This window comes from Triturus cristatus, chromosome 1_2 (genome assembly GCF_964204655.1).
Source record: "Triturus cristatus chromosome 1_2, aTriCri1.1, whole genome shotgun sequence".
Taxonomy (NCBI): domain Eukaryota; kingdom Metazoa; phylum Chordata; class Amphibia; order Caudata; family Salamandridae; genus Triturus; species Triturus cristatus.
The window spans coordinates 1079269390-1079289631 of record NC_140580.1 but is presented as its reverse complement, the minus strand read 5'-3'; the positions used below and the strand labels follow the sequence as shown (position 1 = coordinate 1079289631).

The window sequence follows — 20242 nt, the reverse complement described above, 5'->3', positions numbered from 1 at the left end:
AAAGGGCCAACAGTGTCAGGGAAGGCACTTCTAAACGCTACATCACTGCCGGGTGGGCGATAAACGACCATCCCGGACAGGGTAAACTCGGGGCTGACAGAGACCTTGAACATGGCACTTTCACACCCAGAGATGTTTAAGGCACCCCAGACGCACGGGTACGGCTCCATTTGGGAGAAGTTGGCGGTGTAACTTGATACCCGCTTAACATAAGGACCAATAAAAGGTATTGGCAGGTATTGATCTGCTTTATGTAAGAAGACCAAACTGATGTTGGTCTCTCCACACCTACGAATTATAAGTATGGTTTTTATTTTTATCATTTTGAAGCAGAGTGACAAGACAATGGTCCTGATGAATGCCATGAATTCACCTCAGTTTGGCAGAAACATGTTGACCTGACCTAGTCAGATAGGAAATATCTTATCCCTATCGTCACACTCCTTATTTTAAGATCCATCCCTAAGGGAGAGCCAATAAATCATTTTTCGCCTTAGAGAGATGGTTTTAAATCACATTTGATATTATTTGCACTCTGCCCCCCATTCACATATCCACATTGGAGTGTCAAAACACCTCAGCTCCTCTCCTAAGGGAGAGTAGAAGCCCACACAGTGTACCTTGCGGACACTGTGTGCAAGAGGGGACCCAATGATGAAGCATGTCACCATCTTGGTGAGTGAGGGTTCTCGTCTTTAAAAACTAATATTTTTGAAGGTGTGTGTTCTGTGCACTTTTGTAATTAACCTTTTGATATCCTCTCCACTACGGTATATTTTTGTGAGTCTACTGTGATAGTAACCACAGGAGACAGGAAACATCTGCATACCCTGCAAGGGACATGTGGAACCTAAAGGAAACAGGGAACACTGCTTCACAGTCCTCTAAGTGAGGGGCAATACAAGAGGAGACCTTACGCTTGATGAGACCAAACCATGGGCTGACCAAGAGTTTAAGGTGAAAAACATCAGATCAGCTCCACGTGCACAATTGACATGCACGGAGCCCTTCTTTTTTCTGTCTCTCTCGCGCACCCAGACAGATGCCGATTTGCCCAGCACGTTCTGAACAGATGCTGGGTCAGCCAAGTAACACTGCGAATCGGTCGCCTCTACATCTGCGGGGATCATGCTTACAATTATCTGGCGACATCTCTGTACGCTAAAAACATTACATTTATTTTGTAAGAATCTTCTAAGTGACATGAACTATTCCACACCATTGTGGTGACTTTTCATTATTGAAAGTTGGTGACTGACCAATTTTGACCCTTTGGGCGCAACACACGGTTGCCCTTGTACATGTCATATTGTCCTGATGAGGACCCGCATGCGGAGGTCTAAATTTACCCTCTATGCCCAAGTCTGGTTGAAACGTCGACAGCATTTAATGTGTGACCTGGATTACATTTTATAAGTTCCCTTTTGGATTGTGCATCACGAGTGTACAAGCACTATCCTTCCACACAGACACTGAAGAAAAGGAAAAAGTGTTGTGTAAACAGGCCACAGTACACCGGTTTATTATCTTAAGGTTATACCAGCCTGTGTCGATGTCAAAGATGATAAAAGTTTTCTCTCGAGAATTTCTTTTTTCTTATTCACCCTGCACCTCTGCACCCTTTCAGAGCAACCATTTATTGATATGTCATTTGAATTTATATGTATTACTGGTTTGTTATTCAAAAAGAAAATATAAATGTGATTTCGTCCCTTAAAAATATTGTTGTGTTCTCTCTCTGGTTGTGTATGAAAAAATATGTTTTCTCTCTCATATAAGAATGTATTTGTTCAAACTGTGTAGTAACAGACCCAATATATTTTGGGTCCATAGCGTTTGCTGTCAATTTAAGAAGGGCCATTAGGACCACTCTTTATCTATATCATGTAAGATATCTCCTGGCAGATGTTACAGTCCTTAACAGTGCAAGAATCCAGAAATCAGACCACACATACATTGTAGTCATCTTAAATGGAAGACTCCTGCCTAAGAGGACAGGGATGCTCGCTGGAAACCCAGCTGAGGAGAGAAAAACTTCCAGAGAAACAGGGGAAAAATTGGTCTTACTTTAGCAAAACAACTTAGTCATCTAATGTCCAAAGACTCAAGGTGAAATAAACGGAGTTTTCATTCTGAAAAAAGCCAGATAAAAGGGAGGTGTTCTGGGATCATTGCTTAATAAGTGGAAAATATACTTGTGTCTGACAAACTATTAGTTGTGCATAATAGTATACATCAACATTTAGAGTTTACAAAGGGGCAACACCAGTTTTGTTCTATTCTGCACTCTAAGCATAGTGACCGCTTACCTCTCTTTTTTGTTAAAACAAAGCAGTACTAGGATAGCGTTTTTAGTAAACCGTACTTCATAATGATTGAATTGGCTAACTGGCAGAACAGCCAGAAAATTATGCCTCCTAGGGGCATAGTAGCTTATTCAAATTAATTTCAATGTGAAAATATGTACATTTAAAAATGTTTCAGTATCCCTCAAACGTAGAGGGATATTCTACAATTTATAAATATCAATGATGGAGAAGTTGGTTATTGTCATCTCTCTAGGAGAATTTTATTTAAGAGGCTGGGAGAGAGTCACCAACCCCTTAGCTATCTTATAATATATTTGTAATCAGAAAAGTGTTAACAACCCCTTACACTTCCAGGATGTTACAGGCCCTTAGAATTTGTCATTAAAGTGCATGGTGTGGCACCAGTTCCAAATCACAAATCGGATTCCTTTAGCAATTGCATTTTAGGAGTTGCTAAAAGATTACTGAATCCTAAAACGGGATTAATACATAGTAAAAACTTATTTTGCAGATGCAAGCACACTTATTTTGCAAATCACACTGTTTGGAACTACAAAAGAGGTTAGTACATAAGGCATAAAGATCTTCCATTCCAGTTGTGCCAAGGGTTTCTCACATTCCTTTGTATCTACATAAGTTGGACCCATAAGTAAATTACAGGAAGTAATAGATGTGGTCAATCAATGGCAGGCTTCTTACCCTTAGAATGACTTGCCCTATTGTTTTTCTTTTTTTAATACATTTGTTTTATTGGTTTTCATTACTTCATTAATTAAGATTTCTATATCACAGCTAATTTGACTGTTCCATAAAGAAAATAATTCTGTCTCTCAATCCTGCAAATCTTTTTTAAAGTAAGAATAGATCATGTTCAACTTACGTGGTATCAATTTTTATTTTCCCAATACCCACCTTCTCTTCTCCTTCACTCTCCCTCAAGCAGTCCCATGTGCATTCTCCAGAATCCCCAAAGTTTCTGACATTTTCCTTGGCACCCTCTTCCCTCATATATTACTTTTGCAACTGTGATACATTTATCCATCATCCCTTCGTCTTCATCTCCATTCGTCTATTGTTGGCATTGGTTTGAGCCTCCACCTGATACTCCAGAATGTCCTTCTTTGCAAGCATGATACTAAATGCACAAAAGATTGTCTTATATGTGGTAAGGCATGATTCTCCTGCAATTCCCAGTATTAAATGTGTTGGTGTTATTTCTTTCGCCACTGCTCCTGATATTTCTCTTTCAACCTTTTCCCAAAAACCTTGAATCATTTTACATTCCCACTAACCATGTATCCAGTGCCTTCCACTGTCCTACACTTAACACAATTGTTCGCAGGGGCCAAACATATTTTGGAGGGTACACATCTGTGGTAGTGGCTGTATACAGAATTTTGAATTGGAATAATCTAATGATAGATCTGATTGCTACTTCTTGTTGGTGTCAAAGTGCTTCTTCCCAGGCTTCATCTTCCATTTCTCCTGAATCTCGTTGCCATCTTTCTCATGACTGATTGAAGATTTCTAGTGTGTTATTTGTAAAGGTTTGTAGATTTGGGGCATTTTTCCTTTTCCTAGTGATTACCCCAACCAACTTCTCTTTAGAGGGTCCGCCTCCTGTACTTCCATCCAGTCTTCCTCTAATGTTTCTAGGGCATGTTTGAGTTGCATATATTTCTAGTATTATGAGGATTGTAGGTCATATTATTTTAGACTTGCTCAAAGGTTTTTTTTACTCCATGCGAACGTCTCCCAATTCTGATATGCCAACGATGTCCCTATTTTGGAAACCTCTTAGGTGGTTTAAGTTGCTCATCAACTCACCTGTCCAAAAAGGAGTTTTCTGGACTCTACTCTAGTATTACTCCATACCCACCATTGCTAGTCTTCAGACTTTAACGACTGCCTTGGTTGGCTGTGGTAGGTTTTCAAATAACATATAGATGTATATAAATACATTTAAAAAATATATATATATGCAAAAAAGCAGAGACTCTGTGTAGTTCCCATGTTTAGGTGGAGAGCAGCTCCTATACAGAGAACCCTACAACACCAGCGACACTCTGAATTTGCTCACCTCAATGTTTATTTTTCCAGAAAAGTTTTTAAGCATAGGATTAGCAAATGCCATCCACGTAAGCTAGACAGTGACAGTCTTTTGCCATTTTTACACCAAAATCTTTAAGCATAGGATTAGCACAGTGCCATCCAAGCTGAGCTGTAAAATGACAAAAGCCTTTTATCACTCCAGGAACAGTATTACAGCTTTGGATTGGCAAAATACCATCCAAGCCAACCTGAAATCAATAAAAGCAACCCTTGACACGTGATACGTGTTTCACTATTGTTATAGCTCTTTAGAGAGGCTTAGCTTTGTCCAGACAAAAGGGAGCACCCAGTATAAGTTCCCAAGTTTAAGTGAAGAGCAGCACCTGTATAGAGCACCCTATAACACCAGCGACACTCTGATTCTGCTCAAAACTCTTTCTAGAAAAACAGACATTTGTGGTGAGCAAATTCAGAGTGTCGCTGGTGTTGTAGGGTGCTCTATACAGGAGCTGCTCTCCACCTAAACTTGGGAACAACCCACAATTTTATGTCAAGACAGGAGGCTAGCATTATGCATTATACTTTTATTTCCCACTTCTGAGCAGCACCTTTAAAAGCTCATGGAATCTTATATAACATCACAATCAAAAAAGAACTTTCAAAATCATAAATAACATGAGGCCACCATCTTCCTCCTCTTTTGTTTGCTGCTTCTGAGCAGATAGGTATTCTCTATGGAATTTAATATTTGATATAGAGTTTATAAGATTGATGGATGTTGAGGAATGATGTGGAAACCCAATTTATGGGTATGTATTTGAGTTGTGTCTGTATTTGTCTATTTCAGTATTTTGGGAAAAAGAGGAGTATTATGGTTAGTATGATTTATTTGGTAAAGGAATACAAGTATTGAAGTATAAAAGCAAATAAGGAAAGAATTAAATTAGGGATTGTTATAAACATTCATATTTTTCAAGGTTTATATTTGGGTCAAATTGAGAGCGCGAGTGCAAGTGCGAGGACGAGTTTACGATGAAGTTTATTTAAAATGCGAGCTTATTAGAGAATTATTGGTTATTAAAGGAATAAGTAAATTTTCAGTAAATAAATGCGTTTGAGCACGAGCGCCGTAGCGAAGGAATCGCAGGCGCATTATAACTGAAGTGCTATGTAATTTTGAAAAATAAGCAAGCTTGCGCTTAGTGTCTTCTTTGAAAGGTTAACGGTAATGCAAGAGGGCTCGAGGAAAGAGCTGAGGAAATGTGTGATGACGCGTTCAGGCGTGAGGCATGAACGCTGATTGGATATCGGTGAGGTTGAATTTTATAGGGAGTAGAGCTTGTTTTAGACGAGAGGATAGTTTTCAGAGGGAATTAGCTCTTCGAGGCTGGTTTCCATAGAAACGAGTGTATAGACATCGCGTCGAGGGAGAGATCGGTGAAAGAGTTCAGGGTCTATTGAGAGGAAATTTTGAAGAGAAATAAAAGGAAATTGTTAAAGGAAAATAGAGTTTGGAAGGCTTTTTAAAAGAGAGGAGTTAGAGGAGAATTAAATAGAATATGGAGAAAACAAATGAGGAACAGGAGAAGATGATAAGGGAAATAATGAATAAAGAAATGAAAGAGTCTATACAGGAGACAGTGGAACAGGCTTTAGGAAAAAGGAAGAATAATGATGAGGAAGAATATTTTTCAATATCTGAAGAAGAGAATGATAGAGGTCCAGGAGGAACATGTTTAGCGAGAAAGAAACATTTGGGAGAAAGAAAGGATCTGAGTGGAGTCCAAAGCGGCTCAAAAAAGAAAGGTATCTTAAGCGGTACGCAAGAGGGCCAGTTATACACTGGAAAGAGAGGAAATGCAACGGGAGATGCTCAGAGTGATGATGATGATTTCGATGAATACATTTTAGACATAGAATACAGGGATGAATTAGGAGAGGAGAACAAAATCAACGTTAGAGAGAAAGTAAGGGATAAAGTGGTTGATCCTTTTGGTGAGTGATGTTTAATCCGAAAGAGATAAGGTACCCAAGAGGGAAGGATTGGTGGCCACTTGAGCATGTGGCGGATTACATAAAAGCTAGGCTGCGCAAGCCTCTTGAAATAGAGGAAAGAAATATTATGAGAGCAGAATGCTCGAGACCTAATCTGGAAGAAAATATCACGATGACTCTGAATATTGACCCTGAATTAATTTCATATCTCTTCAAGATAGGAAAAGATCCACGAAAGGGGTTAGACTGCTCATTGAAACAGTGTCAGGATAAGGTTCTTGATATCCTAGGGCCTTTGGCAAAAATATTTGATGCAATGGAGGAAGCCTATTTAAAGGATATCAATCTGGATCTTTCTTTAATGCGTAGAAGGTGCCAGAGAGCAATTTGTTATTTAGGCAATGCGAATGCTGGCATCCTGTCAGAAAGAAGGAAAACTATCCTTATGAGGATAACTCCAAGATTAGGAAATCTAGCTTATAAGGAGTCAAGTGAAGAAGCAAGAGGTCTTCTTTTTGGAGATGGAATGGTGAAGTCTTTATCAAAATTTGTGAATACTTTCACTAGTCTAGATAGAGCACAATTTAATATGCGTAGAGTTTTCAGCCACAAAAGTGGGTTATATGGTCGAGCCGGTAGAAGAGGGCAAGCTACCGGCCGTGGAAACTACAGGGCCCATTATCAAAACCAAGGAGGAAATTATGGAAGAGGACAGAATAGTTACAACTTCTTTCCACAAAGAGGAAGAAGCAGGACACGTGGAAATAGAGGAAGAGGTCAAAGTCAGTCACAGAATCACAACCAGGGTGAGTATGAAGACTGGAATGTTTTCTATCCCGAAAAAAGTTGGGGGAAGATTAAAGTATTTCAAAGAGAAATGGAAGGAGGTGTCAAAAGATGCTTGGGTTCTAAAAACTGTAGAGGGTTTTCGAGTAGAATTCATAACAGATCCTTATCAGGAAAAAGAACCTATGGAGTTAAGGTTTCAGGAGGAGTTAATGTTAATAGTGGAAAACGAGGTACGTATGATGTTAGTGAAAGATGTAATTATTCAAGTGAGGCAAGAAAGGAAAGGGTTTTTAAGTACTCTTTTTCTAGTAGAGAAAAAAGGAAAGGTTGGAGTCCTGTAATAAATCTAAGAAGTTTAAATCAATATGTGACTTACCGACATTTCAAAATGGAGGGAATTCATTTATTGAGAGATGTTCTGCAGGAAGGAGATTGATTGATGAAGTTAGATCTGAAGGATGCTTACTTCACTATTCCGATTGCAGAAGAGAGTCAGAAATTTCTTCAGTTCAGGTGGAAGGGTCAGTTGTATCAATTCAAAAGCCTTCCTTTTGGACTTTCTTCTGCCCCTTGGTGTTTCACTAAGTTAATGAGGCCTGTAGTGGGTTTTTTGAGAGAGAGGGGAATAAGGATGATTGTATATTTAGACAATACATTGTGATAATGAACAGGATTTTGTGGTTCTAAAAGAACAATTGAGGTTTGATATGAAATTTTTGCAATATTTGTTTTTTTTAATAAACTTAGAGAAGTCAGTTATGGAACCCGTAAAGAAGGTGGAATTTTTGGGATTCATGGTAGACACAGTTTTGTGTCAGTTATGTCTCCCGGAGAAAAAGGTGAAGAAAATAAAACAAGAATTGATTTTGTGGAGAGAGAACATGGAGGCATGGAATGGAAGGGCAATTTTTGGTGTTTGCCCAGATTTTGTTTTGGAGATGGATACAAGCAACTTAGGTTGGGGCGCAGTTGGTCTTGGGATAGAGACTGGTGGGGTCTGGTCTCTTTCGGAGAAGGAAAGTCATATCAATTCGCTAGAGATGTAGGCAGGTTTGTTTGCCTTGAAGAGTTTCAAAAAAGGTTTGGTGGGAAGATCAGTTCTTCTAAGGATGGACAATGTATCTGCTGTATCTTATATAAACAGACTGGGTGGTACTCGGTCGAGAGATTTGGCAGAGTTAGCGAAGGAAATATGGGAGTTTTGTTTAGAACACAAGATTGGGTTAAAAGCGGAATATCTACCAGGTGTATGGAATGTAATGGCAGATTGGAATTTGAGGAATATGATAGACTTCAGCGATTGGAAACTGAGAGAAGAAGTTTTTATTCAATTGAAGGAGAGAATGGGCCCAATGGAAGTGGATCTGTTTGCGTCGCGACTGACAACTCAACTAGAAAGGTATGTGAGTTGGAGACTGGATCCAGGTGCTATAGCAGTGGATGCGTTTCAACAAGATTAGAGAAGGTGGAAATGTTATGCATTACCACCGTTTTCAATGATTCACAGAGTTCTGGTTCAGGTAAGGAAGCAGAAATGTCAGCTAGTGTTAGTAACTCTTTTTTGGAAGAGTCAAGCTTGGTTCTCTTCAGTGATGGAGTTAGCGGTGACAGAACCTATTGTAATTTGGGCTTTCAGAGGTCTTTAGAAGAACGTGGAAGGGGAGGAACATCCTTTGGTGGAGTCAGGCTCTCTCAACCTTCTAGTTTGGAATATATCAGGGGTTCAAGAGCATACACAGATCTTTCGGGAACGGCTGCGGAGTTATTGTTTGAATCTTGGGCACCAGGAACAAGAAGAAGGGATAGAGGATCGTGGAAAGTGTGGTTTTGTTGGTGCATGGAAAGGGATTTGGATCCCTTGGAAGCAGATGATGTACAGGTAGCACATTTTTTTGGCTGGTCTTTTTGAAAAGGGTATGTCTTATAGGACTGTTAATTGTTATAGATCATCAATTTCAGCTGGTTATTCTTTAAGTCATGGTACGACTATTGGTAGGAGTCCTTTAGTTTGTAGAGTCATGAAAGGGATTCGGGTGAGAAGGCCACCCGAATCAAAATATAAATCCTTGTGGGATGTTGATTTGGTACTTAAGTTATTTATGGCCTGGCCTAGTAATACGTTTTTGGATTATAGGCAGTTATCTTGGAAGTTAGCCACTTTGTTATGTCTCATTTCTTTTAGGAGGGTTTCTGATGTACAAGCTTTGGAAATTTCACATAGATTTTTTTCAACCAAATGGTGTATTGTTCGATATTTGTAAATGGACAAAGACTATGTCAAGTTCTGTGTTCTATCCAATGTTTAATGAGTGTTCCAGTTTGTGTGTGGTTAGATGTTTAAAAGAATATGAAAGAATGTTAGAGAACAGGGGGGATGGAGTAGACCAAGTGTTGATTTCTTATGTAAATCCGTATAAGGCTGTTTCTAATGCGACAATTGCTAGATGGGTTAAATGTTCAATGAAGGAGGCTGGTGTGGATGTGTAAGTTTACTGCGCATTCAGTACGTGGAGCAATGGCAAGTAAGGTAAGCATGTTAGGTGGTAGACTATAAGATATTATGAAGGCAGCTGACTGGTCTTCAGTTTCTACATTTAGAAGATTCTATTTTGAATCAGTCGAACATGTTTCTAAATGTGTTTTAGAAAGCTTTAAACATGCATAATGCTAGCCTCCTGTCTTGACATAAAATTGCGATTCTAATAGGTTTTCTGATTTTAGAATCGGGATTTTATTAAAGACAAGGAGGCTAGCATTATCCCTCCCACCCTTCCCTGGGTGTAAATGAGTTATGTTATAAAAATAGAATTGTTATGTGGTTTAGTTGTGAAGTTTAGTATGGTAAGAAGAATGTTTAATTTATTATATGTTTTTCCTTTTGTAGAGAATTAATTTTGGATAATTCTCGTTTGGATTAATAAGAAGAGTTGTTTGAAGAAGAGTTGAAGAGGCAAACGAAAAGAGGAGGAAGATGGTGGCCTCATGTTATTTATGATTTTGAAAGTTCTTTTTGGATTGTGATGTTATACAAGATTCCATGAGCTTTTAAAGGTGCTGCTCAGAAGTGGGAAATAAAAGTATAAAGAACCGCAATTCTCTGGTTCTCTTTGCTTAATTTATGCAGTACTCTAACTCTGAACGGGTATTGGTTTGATAAATATATAGACACACACACACACACACACCCTTCTATTCCTAGAAAATAATAATCATTTTCTATCCCAGATTTCGAAAACCATCTGCTCTTATTTATTACAGTCTTTTGCCTATTTATTTTGTACCCTATGTGCAACTCCCCAAAAACCTCTAGTATGGTCAGTTTTGTCTTATGTGGCAGTGTCATGTAGAAGAGGACATATAGAGATATTGTATCCCCCGTTCCATTTACCATTTGAAACCCTGTATTTTTGGGTTCTGTCATATCCAACAGGCCAAGGGCTCCACTGCAATGGCAAATGGGAAGGCTGAAAGGGGGCAGCCATGCCTCATTCCCCCTTTAAAAAAAAAAAACACACAAAAACAAAAAGAGCACACTGTTGCTTCATAGATTCTTACATTAGCAATTGGGCTTTAAAGGAATGTAATGCTTGTAATGTCAGACCTATATCTTCTTTCTCTAGTACGCAAAAAGTGCATTTCCATTGGATAGAATCAAACACCTTCTCTGCGTCAATGGACAAATTCACCTCCTCCTAGTATCTCCCATCCCATCTGTTTATCCAATGTTGCACTCTTCTCAGATTTACTCTAGTAGGCCTGATTGTAGTGAATCCCATTTGGTCTGGGTGTATAAGGTTTGGTATTAACATCATTAGCCTGTTTGCCAATTCTGACTTGCTCCATTGTTAGTTCCTATTGGGAACATGTAATTGACTTTCTACAAAGCATAGCTGTTGTAGTGCTGCACTGTTGGGTTTAAGTGGAGAAGCTCTCAAAGATTAGTTTGTATTCTTGATGGAAAAGTGTGGGATTGCTTTGAAAGCTTTTTTGGTTTTTGGTAGGAGATGGGGTAAAAGACCTTTCATAAAGCTACAATTCCAATGAAACATATTTTAAACATCTAATACCAAAACACAACCAAGACATTTATGGGGACATTTTTAGAAAATACAAACTACATTCTCTGATCGTTCATTTGAATTGAACCTCTCTGACTCAGAATGACCCTGAGGTGACTTCAGAATTCAGGCAATATTCAGAGAAAGGCGTTGAAGTGACTTCAGAAATCAGATGATATCAAATTAATTGTGAACATGTTATAACTGTGACTACTTGGAATATGGTGATGCCTACACATATAGATTATAATAATATCTAGAACATGTAGTGCCTCCTGCATATATTTAATAATATAGAAGGCAAGATGTACATTGCAATCTAAGTTATGTTTCTCCAAGTACTTATGAAAACATTCTTACATTGGGTTTGCAATTATCAACACATAATAAAGAAATTCAAGACCTGTAAAGACCTTATAAAGTGACTAGAGAATATAGGAAACATAAGTAGATTTCTTTCTTGATTTAAAAAGTCATGGCTACCAAGGACTTCACAACCATCTCCACATTCCTGTCTGTCCTCCTGGATGGGAAGCATCCTCAGTAAGAAATGGTTACTTAATTGTAGTCCTGATTCTTAATTGAAGAATCCTCATTGAAGTCATAAACTTTAGAATAATACCCAGCTGCATGAGTGCAACCCAAAACACTTAGGGCCAGATGTAGGTAGACAAATAGCTATCGCAAACGCAGAAATTCGCAGAATTTCCATGTTTGTGATCGCAAATAACCCATGTTAAATGTAGAGACAGAAAAACCGTTTCACAAAATAAAGAATCGCTAAACATGAAGGAAAACAGTTAGCGATTCTTTATTTTGCGAATATGCCACACCGACTCACTATTTTGCGAGTTGCTAATTAAGGAATCGCAAAATAAAGTAGCAAACCAATGTACATAAAATCGCAAATAGCGATTATTTGAAAAATCGCAATTATGAAGTCGCAAAATTAACACTGACTAAAAGCAGGTGGTAACCAGGTGCACTGCATATAAACAGCCCCCGAATGCATCTGCGTGAACACAATGGCGGCCCTCTATGTCATTGCAAGACGAAGACGGATTTCTATCAGAAGGCCCAGTACCCACATGTCATAGGGGGCATCGATGGGACACATATTCCAATCTCTCCCCCCTCTGCTACTGAGTACATATATCGTCACCGCAAATCAACACATTCAATCAAAGGACAGGTCATTTGTGATGAGTCTCACATCATCACCGATATTGTTGCAAAATTTCCAGGGAGCACGCATGCCTCCTACATCTTCAGGAACAGTGGGACCTATACACGTCTTGCTGGGGGTGAATTTGGAGAAGGATACCTGCTAGGTAAATCAATGTGACACACCCTGATGTATACCTTGAAAGTATCTGTTGCTGACCTGACTGTGAATGATGTGTTTTCTTTTATCACTTAGGTGATAGCGCATATGCGGTGCAGTCATTTATCCTGAATCCATACCTCAACTCATCTACCCTAAGTGAGAGGAGATTTAATGTGGCTCATAAATCAACGCGGAATGCGGTGGAGCGTACATTTGGACTCCTGAAAAGCAGGTTCCGCTGACTCCACAACAGTGGGGGTGCACGGCAGTACCACCCTCTCATCTGCTGCAAGATAATAGCAAAATGTGCCATGCTACATAACCTGGCCACAAAGAAGGGAACACCTGTGGAACTCACTGAATCAGAGGATGATGATGATGATGATGATGAGGAATGTTCACAGCCACTGCACCGCGCAGCAGGTGTCGCAGCAGCGCCAGATGGGAGACACAGACTGGCTGAGATCACGCGCAACTATTTCTGAGTAAGTAATGAGACAAAGCGAGTAATAGCAATTGTGTAACGGTGTTTTATTGACCTAATGTCAGGCAATAGGAATGCACACCACCGCACCATATTGGCCTCTCAGTGCCTCAACAATCCCAGCATGGCATTTATACACTGCATGCTCATTGTCATCTCTTATCATTTGGTTACATGGGTTACTTCACCCATCTCTCAATGTCAGCTGAAGCATGGTTTCATTTCCTGTGGCCACGCACAGCACTGCCCTGCTCACCCTGCACACTGCCCTCCCTAGAGGACTGTCCTGCGGCTGGACTGTGCCTTGCACTGCGCCTCCTGGACTCTGCTATTGGTGGAGTGATGCTGCTGTGGCTTGTTACCGCCTCACTTTCACCCCCATCCCAAGACCCTGTGGCAGCGATGTGTGTTGTCTGCAGCTCTTCCAACGCAGTGGTGACAGTGACCAACCCCCTAGCGACATCACGGCTGCAGTGGGCCATCTCCAACTGCATGGCCACTGAGAGTCTGCTAAGGACAGAGGTGGCATTGCATAGCCGGTTCACTGCCTTTGTGTACCCTTCCATGCGCTGTTTCTCCCTGCACCTTGCCCCACGTTCAATATCCATTTTGCAGCACATGTCCCGCATGACCTCAGCAACGGTGTTGTTCAGAACATATATGCCCTCCTTCATGTCCCTCATGTGTTTGTTCATGGCCACCATCTGGCGTTGCATTGACCGCATTGTCTTGCCTTGCAGCCGCTGCACCTTTAACAGATTTCCTTCCAGACCTGAAAATACACTGGATTCTTCACCCTGTGCATCTGGACTGTGTGCCCTTGGTCTGCGTCGTCGGGCACATGTGTGGCAACGTTCCATGGGTAACTGTGTCTCTGGGGTCTGTTCTGCCTCTTCCTGCATGGGCTGTGGGGCTCCCGTGCTCTCCTCCTCTGACCCCTCCATCTCCTGAAGGCTACCCACTGTATACCTCCTGCGTCTCGGTGGTGGTGGTGGGGTGACATCTGCAGATGACAGGGCCTCCTCATACGGAGTGTTGTGTTCGCTAGGTGCCTCTTGTGTCTCCCTCTCAGCAGTCTGTGGTGCAGGTTCGCCTGTGGATACAGAATGTCCATTTACTGACTTGCCTTGCAGCATTTGTGTTTCATTAAATTACATGTTTGCCATTCAAACTGACAGTCCCCAGCTTGCTTATTTACTGATGTGGGTCACATGCACTTGGGTGCAGTGGACTAACTGGTATGCTATGTGTTAATTAGGACTACATCTCCTAAGATGCATTGCTGGTTGTTAGCAAAGCATGGACTGGAGTGGGATTTATACTTGCTGATTGGGGAGGAGGCACAGCATGCTGTGCATGCCTCTTACCTGGTCTGTTTCCTCTGGCTGAGCTGTCCGCGTCTCCAATGCAAATGATGCTCTCCGTCTGGCGGGTGGACTCCACCAATTCTTCCAGGGGTGTTGCTACTAGCGCAGTGGATGTTCCGCCACCTGTCTGATTGGCTTGTTTGAGCCTGTCAGCCACCCTCTCCTTGGCACGTTTGCGGAGGTCATACCAGCACTTCTTCAGTTCGTCGATGGAGCGCAGGGTGACACCTATGGCATTGATTTTTCCCTACATCGGATTTTGCGAGTTCCTAATAGTGATTCAGTAAAAATCGCTATTAAGAACTCGCAATTTGGTTTTTACCTACATATGGCCCTTAATCTCCATATATTTGTCCAGAATCTTACACACACACAGGGCACAAACCAACCATATCTGTACTTGATGACTAGCACACTTCAGAAGCTAATCCTAAGCAAGATTGTTTCCGAAATGTAGACTGCTAAACTCCAGAAAAAGGTATCTCAATACTGCATTGCAGCAAGTGTGGTACAAAATTCTAAGAACCTATCTAAAAATGAGGGAAAAGTGCAGCCTGATAGGCTTATCCTGGAGTATAGTGAAAAGAGACTCCTACCCCTTTAAAGCTTCAGGAGCTTCCACTACCCATTATGCATTGTACTGGAAGTTGTCTCCCAAAATAAGCTATTTCTGAGGTTCACAAGAGAGTATATGGCCACCATGAAAAAGTCAGGGAGAAGGGAGGGTTGTTTATAACTTCAATGAAGATTCCTAAGATGCAGAACCAGGACTAAAACTAAGCAACTGTTACTTCTGCATTGTAGGACATTCTTTGATAGTCAAACATTCAAATGGGATAACCTGCACTGCGGTTTTTGGACAGAAGAAACAGAAGCTATATAAATGACACAGCATTACTGAGAATGTTATGTGGCTAACCAACAGTAGCTTGAACAATCTTATAATTGGTCTTTGTATCTGATTCCAGGTGGCAGTAATGCTTTGTGGAAGTAGCCTGTGACCCTGGATCAGATGGAACAAAATGCAGCCACAAGACTCTTATTTAATATCCCTAAGTACGAGCCAGTCTCTAAGGAAATTAGGAGACTCCATTGGAGTCCTGTGGCACATCGTATCAAGTTCAAATCACTATGCTAAGCATATAAGGCCCTGAATAATATCGGACCAGTGTTTCTTAAAAACCTCTTCTCTTGGTACCATCCTGCCAGACAGCTGCATTCCACTGGCGCAAGACTTATGATGGTTCAGAGGATTCGCACTTCCAGCTGGGGAGGCTGAAGCATTTCTTAATGTACGGCTAAATTATGGAATACGCTTCTAATTGATATCAGAGGTGTGAGCTCACTTGCCTCTTTTAGAAAGGGTCTTAAAACATGGTTATTTCAGAATTAGGTTACTCCTGTTACAGGCTTACTTACAGTCTTCAGCGCCAAGACACCTCCGGGTATTTGTGTGCTCAATATATTTTATTAACATAACGTAACATATCCCTCGACCTCCAAGTGGCAAGCGGTATATTCTTGAGGCAAGTTGTTGTGGATACCTTACCTCTAGTGGAATGAGCTCTTGGTACTCCTGAGAGGAGGAACTAGTCTGCTATCTGGTAACACAACGTTATGCATGCCATTATGCAGCAGGTGAGAGATAGTTTGGATATGGCAATGCCCTAATGGGACTTGAAAGAGTACAGGGAACATTATGGTGCTGTCAAAGGATTGTGAAAGAGGACAGGCATAGAAATGGTTTAGTTACTATGTAATTCTGACACAACCTTGGGTAAAAAGGACAGGAATTTTGAAGGAGGACACCAGGGTTTTAGTCTTTTTATAATATGTAGCAAGGTACACTTTATTCTCAGCATTATCCCTCGCAGTTAGCACCTTCCACACACTTTTAGTCATGCACAGCAAAAAACAAATACCTCCTGTTGCAGTAATGTTTTTCATGGCAGTTACTCACTCTGAAGGATCAACATCTCAATACAATGTGACCCCAGCGCCCACAGTGCCCGCAGATCGAATCTTTGCCAGAATTCTAACATTATGTTCCTCCTCTATGTCAAGTAAATGAGTAAATTCTCCTTCCCTCACTCCTCCCCTACCTCATCTATAATAGCATTAGGTTCTGTGGTCACACTTTCCTTAACCATTTGATATGTCTTGTATAGTGCCCAAAACGTTTTGGGGCGGCTGCGTGGTGGGGGTAGTTCGCTATAGTTCTCAGTTTGCGTACTGCAGTATAGCATGTCTCTGGACCACTCCGTAATGGTAGGTGTCGGGCCTCACATCCAGCGCATTGCGACCCTGCGCCTATCTAACAGCATGCTCATGTCTACCAGTCGGCGTATCGCCTTTGGCAATTGCCTGAAATAGCCCAGTAGGGCAAGAAGAGGATCTGGCGTAAGTTGCCTATCGATAATTCCACCTACTTCCTTAAACACAAGCGCCCAAAAGCCGGCGATTCCAGGACAGGTCCAAATTCCAAGCCAAGTGCAAAAAGTCCACCAGATGTGCCCCACAGCAGTCACACTCCGGCATCGCGCGCAACCCATATCTGCTTAACTTTTCAGGGGTGTAATATACCCTGTTCAGGAATTTAAAATGGATTAACCTACGCTTCCCATTGAGTGATATTCGCTTTGTATTAGTGCAGCAATATCGCCAGGTTTCATCGTCTAATTCTCTGTCTAAGTCAGTTTGCCATGCTAGTCTCGCCTCAGTGTAAAAGTGTTCCCGATACCCCACAGTTAATTTGTAGATTTTGGACACTATATGGGTGGGGGATTCAGTTTTTATCACATATGTGAGTGCAGCAATGTCCGGTGGTTCTTCCATATCGGTACCCAGAATATCTGCCAAGGCATGTCCAGTTCTATGGAACAGATGCCCAATCGTCGCTACCTCCAGAGCCTCAAGTGCTCTTGTCACTAATCTTTGCACGGGGGTAGCCAACGACACCAAGCGAGAGGATCAAGGGGGGAATAAAGTATCGCTCCAGCTTGAAGCTTGAGCAGATGCTACCCTGCATGTCTAGTCGCATTTATTGAGTCAAAAATTCCAGTCCGGCAATCCGCAGGGGTAAACAAGATAGCGGGAAACGGTAGTGGTGCGGTCGCCAATCTTTGAATCTGAATATGGGGTGTGCCCGGTGGACTATGCATCCAATAGTGTGCATGGGCAGCCTGTGCCACTCTATAATACAGATCTAAGTCTGGGGCTCCCAGACCTCCAAACCGGTAGGGGAGAGTCAAGACGTCCCATTTAACCCTGGCCTGTTTCCCAGCCCAAGATAGTTTGATTAGGAGCGTAGTGATGGTCTTCAGTGCTTCCGGCGTGAGTGGTCTCAACATTTTACCTTTCTGCTTGTTTAGGGAGTGCATGACCATGGTACTCAGTGTGAAAAAGGAAGATTGTCATCATAAGAAAAGCCTTGACAAACCACTTTTGACTTCAGATAGTCAAAGTGATATGAGCTCTCCTTGTCTGACTGCTTCGAACGGACAGTTGTCCTACACAATCTCCTCATCCCATTAGAGATGCATCTGTGGAAAATAATCTGTAACAGTGTTTGTTGCTGTAAAGCAACTCCTTTGCAGAAAGTTCTGTCTTCTGACCCCATGAGAGGCACTGTTTTGCAGGAAATGTTAGCTGAAGCTTGTCATCCCAATCATCCTGTCTTTGTGACTATTGATCTTCCAGGCACTGCTACAGGGGTCTCATATGCAGTCTCACATTCTGAGCAAAAGAAAATGCAGAAAGCCACAGAATTGAGAAGGGAGTAGATTTGCTGAGCTGCTGGTTGATGTTATTCAATAGAAGGTGTTAATTGTCTCAGACACATTTTTCCTTCCATTGTGTGTAGTGTCATTTCTAGATAGGATAGATGTTGCGCAAGTGTTGATACGGACTTTTGCAGATTGATCTGGAGAAGGGGGATCAATATCTTTAGTTGAGAACTGGTTTAAGGATTGTCAATGGAAGCCACAGCGGTCTACGTAGAAAGTCACCATGGCAGTAATCCCTGGCTGCAAGCTCCGCCTCATCAACAACAACACTGATGATTTGGTTTGCTACCAAGGATTCTTCTTTTACCATTTTCTAGAGGCCCTGCTACCTGTGCTGAGGAAAGATATCCATAAACAACTGTATCCCCCCATTACTCCTCTGCCATACTTTCTCAGAAGAAATTTCAAACTGGTATTTTTGTGATCGGTAACTACTGCACAGAATATATTGTTCTTCCTTTTGCAACTATACTCTTGCTCTCCCTTTCCAGCAGCAAAGTTGTCTCTGGGGTTGAGGCATCTCCGCATCCAACTGATGTCACTATTATGGAGTCAGGCTTCAGATATTATCTTAAGAACTCTGGATCTTGCTGCAGAGGCTATTTATTGAGAAAGCGATGTGTAGCTGTCTTTACTGTTGCTGGAATTTATTTTCTGCAATTTTGACAAGGCTTAGTGCTAAAGGTAGAAGAGGCTTTGGTGAGGCATTTGGTAGTAATGGCTTCTTTATAAACAAAATTGCAGCTTAAGGAGCTATCAAAGGAATATTTAATTTAGTGGCACTGCCGCAACATATAGCATGGAAGGTGGTGAGGTCACCCACCGGTAAAATTCAGGAAGGAGTAGCTGCAGGACACACTGATGAATATGCTGGGAGAAATTCATCATCCTAGTAGGAGACTGAAGGAAAATCTGATGAGATCTGTGTCTTTTGTGCCTTTCTGGGTGCATGCAGTTGGGCTTCCCTTAGGAGATCCTACAATGCAGTATCATGAATACATGTGAAGTTATCCAGCTAGTAGCAGAGTCAAGCTTCAGCACAAACAGAAATTAAGTAATAAATATCAGGAAATGTAGGAAACAGTGATTTTGCAGATGCTTTTGATCCCACTTTCCAGGGAAGGGAGGCTACGCAAAAAATTGAATAGGTTATCGAACAGTTCAGCACCTCAGATGTATCTGCTGCCCATGGATTCTAATCCTACAAGGACTAGTAGCAGTCTTCCAGTCATATGCCATACTTTGCAGGGAGTAGAATTAATATTCTGTGCTTGGACAACTGGTGCCAACTTTTCATTTTGCATGAACAGCTGTTTTAGCTGGATCTGTCGGCGGCATTCGACACAGTGCCCCACAGGATGCTCCAAGACAGACTGAGGAACATGGGCATAGAAGGGAAAGCATTAGCATGGATTACATCCTTTTTGGAGAACAGGGAACAGGTCATCTGGAGCCCTCTGTTCTCAGCCCCAATGCCAAGCATACAGGTTGGAGTCCCGCAGGACTCCTCACTAAGGCCAACTCTGTTCAACCTTTACATTGCATAACTAGGAGAGGCACAGGGCGCCACTATAGTCTCTTATGCTGATGATACATGCATAAGAGGAGGACTTCAACGGGGATGCAATTAGATCCTGCCTCACCAAGGTTTTTATATGGCTGAAGCAGAACCAGCTGAAATGCAATCCCGACAAAACTGAGATTGTATTCTTCAGCCAACCAGCTGCGAGCAATTGGAGTCTGTGGTGGGCCGCAGATCTCTCCCCCAACCCCCCCCCAACCCCCCCCACCCCAAGAACTTCCCAATCGGCAGTCAAAAACCTGGGTTATCTACATCGATAATGAGCTTTCGATGAGGTCCCAGGGTCAAGCCCTAGTGGAAACCTGTTCTGGGGTACTGCGGATGCTGCAGACATTTCTGCCGCTCCTCCCCCTTAATTCCAGGACAGTGGTTCAGGCGTTGATCACGTCCAGACTGGACTATGCTAATGCCCTCTGTCTGGGACTACCGGACTACCTTCTCCAGCGCCTCCAGGTAGTGTAAAATGCAGCAGCAAAGGTGATTCTTAAACTGAA

General features: G+C 41.7%; 1 protein-coding gene across 5 annotated transcripts in view; it reads right to left on the bottom strand.

The window, feature by feature from the left end:
• INPP5E (inositol polyphosphate-5-phosphatase E) overlaps positions 1 to 20242 on the bottom strand; it is a 303275-nt gene that overhangs the window by 8188 nt on the left and 274845 nt on the right. Inside the window, exon 11 of one of the 5 annotated variants that reach the window (XM_085613094.1) lies at positions 13048 to 14107. The exons of the other annotated variants lie outside the window; for them this stretch is intronic. Within the exon in view, the coding sequence (XP_085469220.1) occupies positions 14083 to 14107 (25 nt within the window). The 3' untranslated portion in view covers positions 13048 to 14082. Of the gene's footprint in view, positions 1 to 13047; positions 14108 to 20242 lie in introns of those variants that run through there. 5 annotated transcript variants of the gene reach the window in all.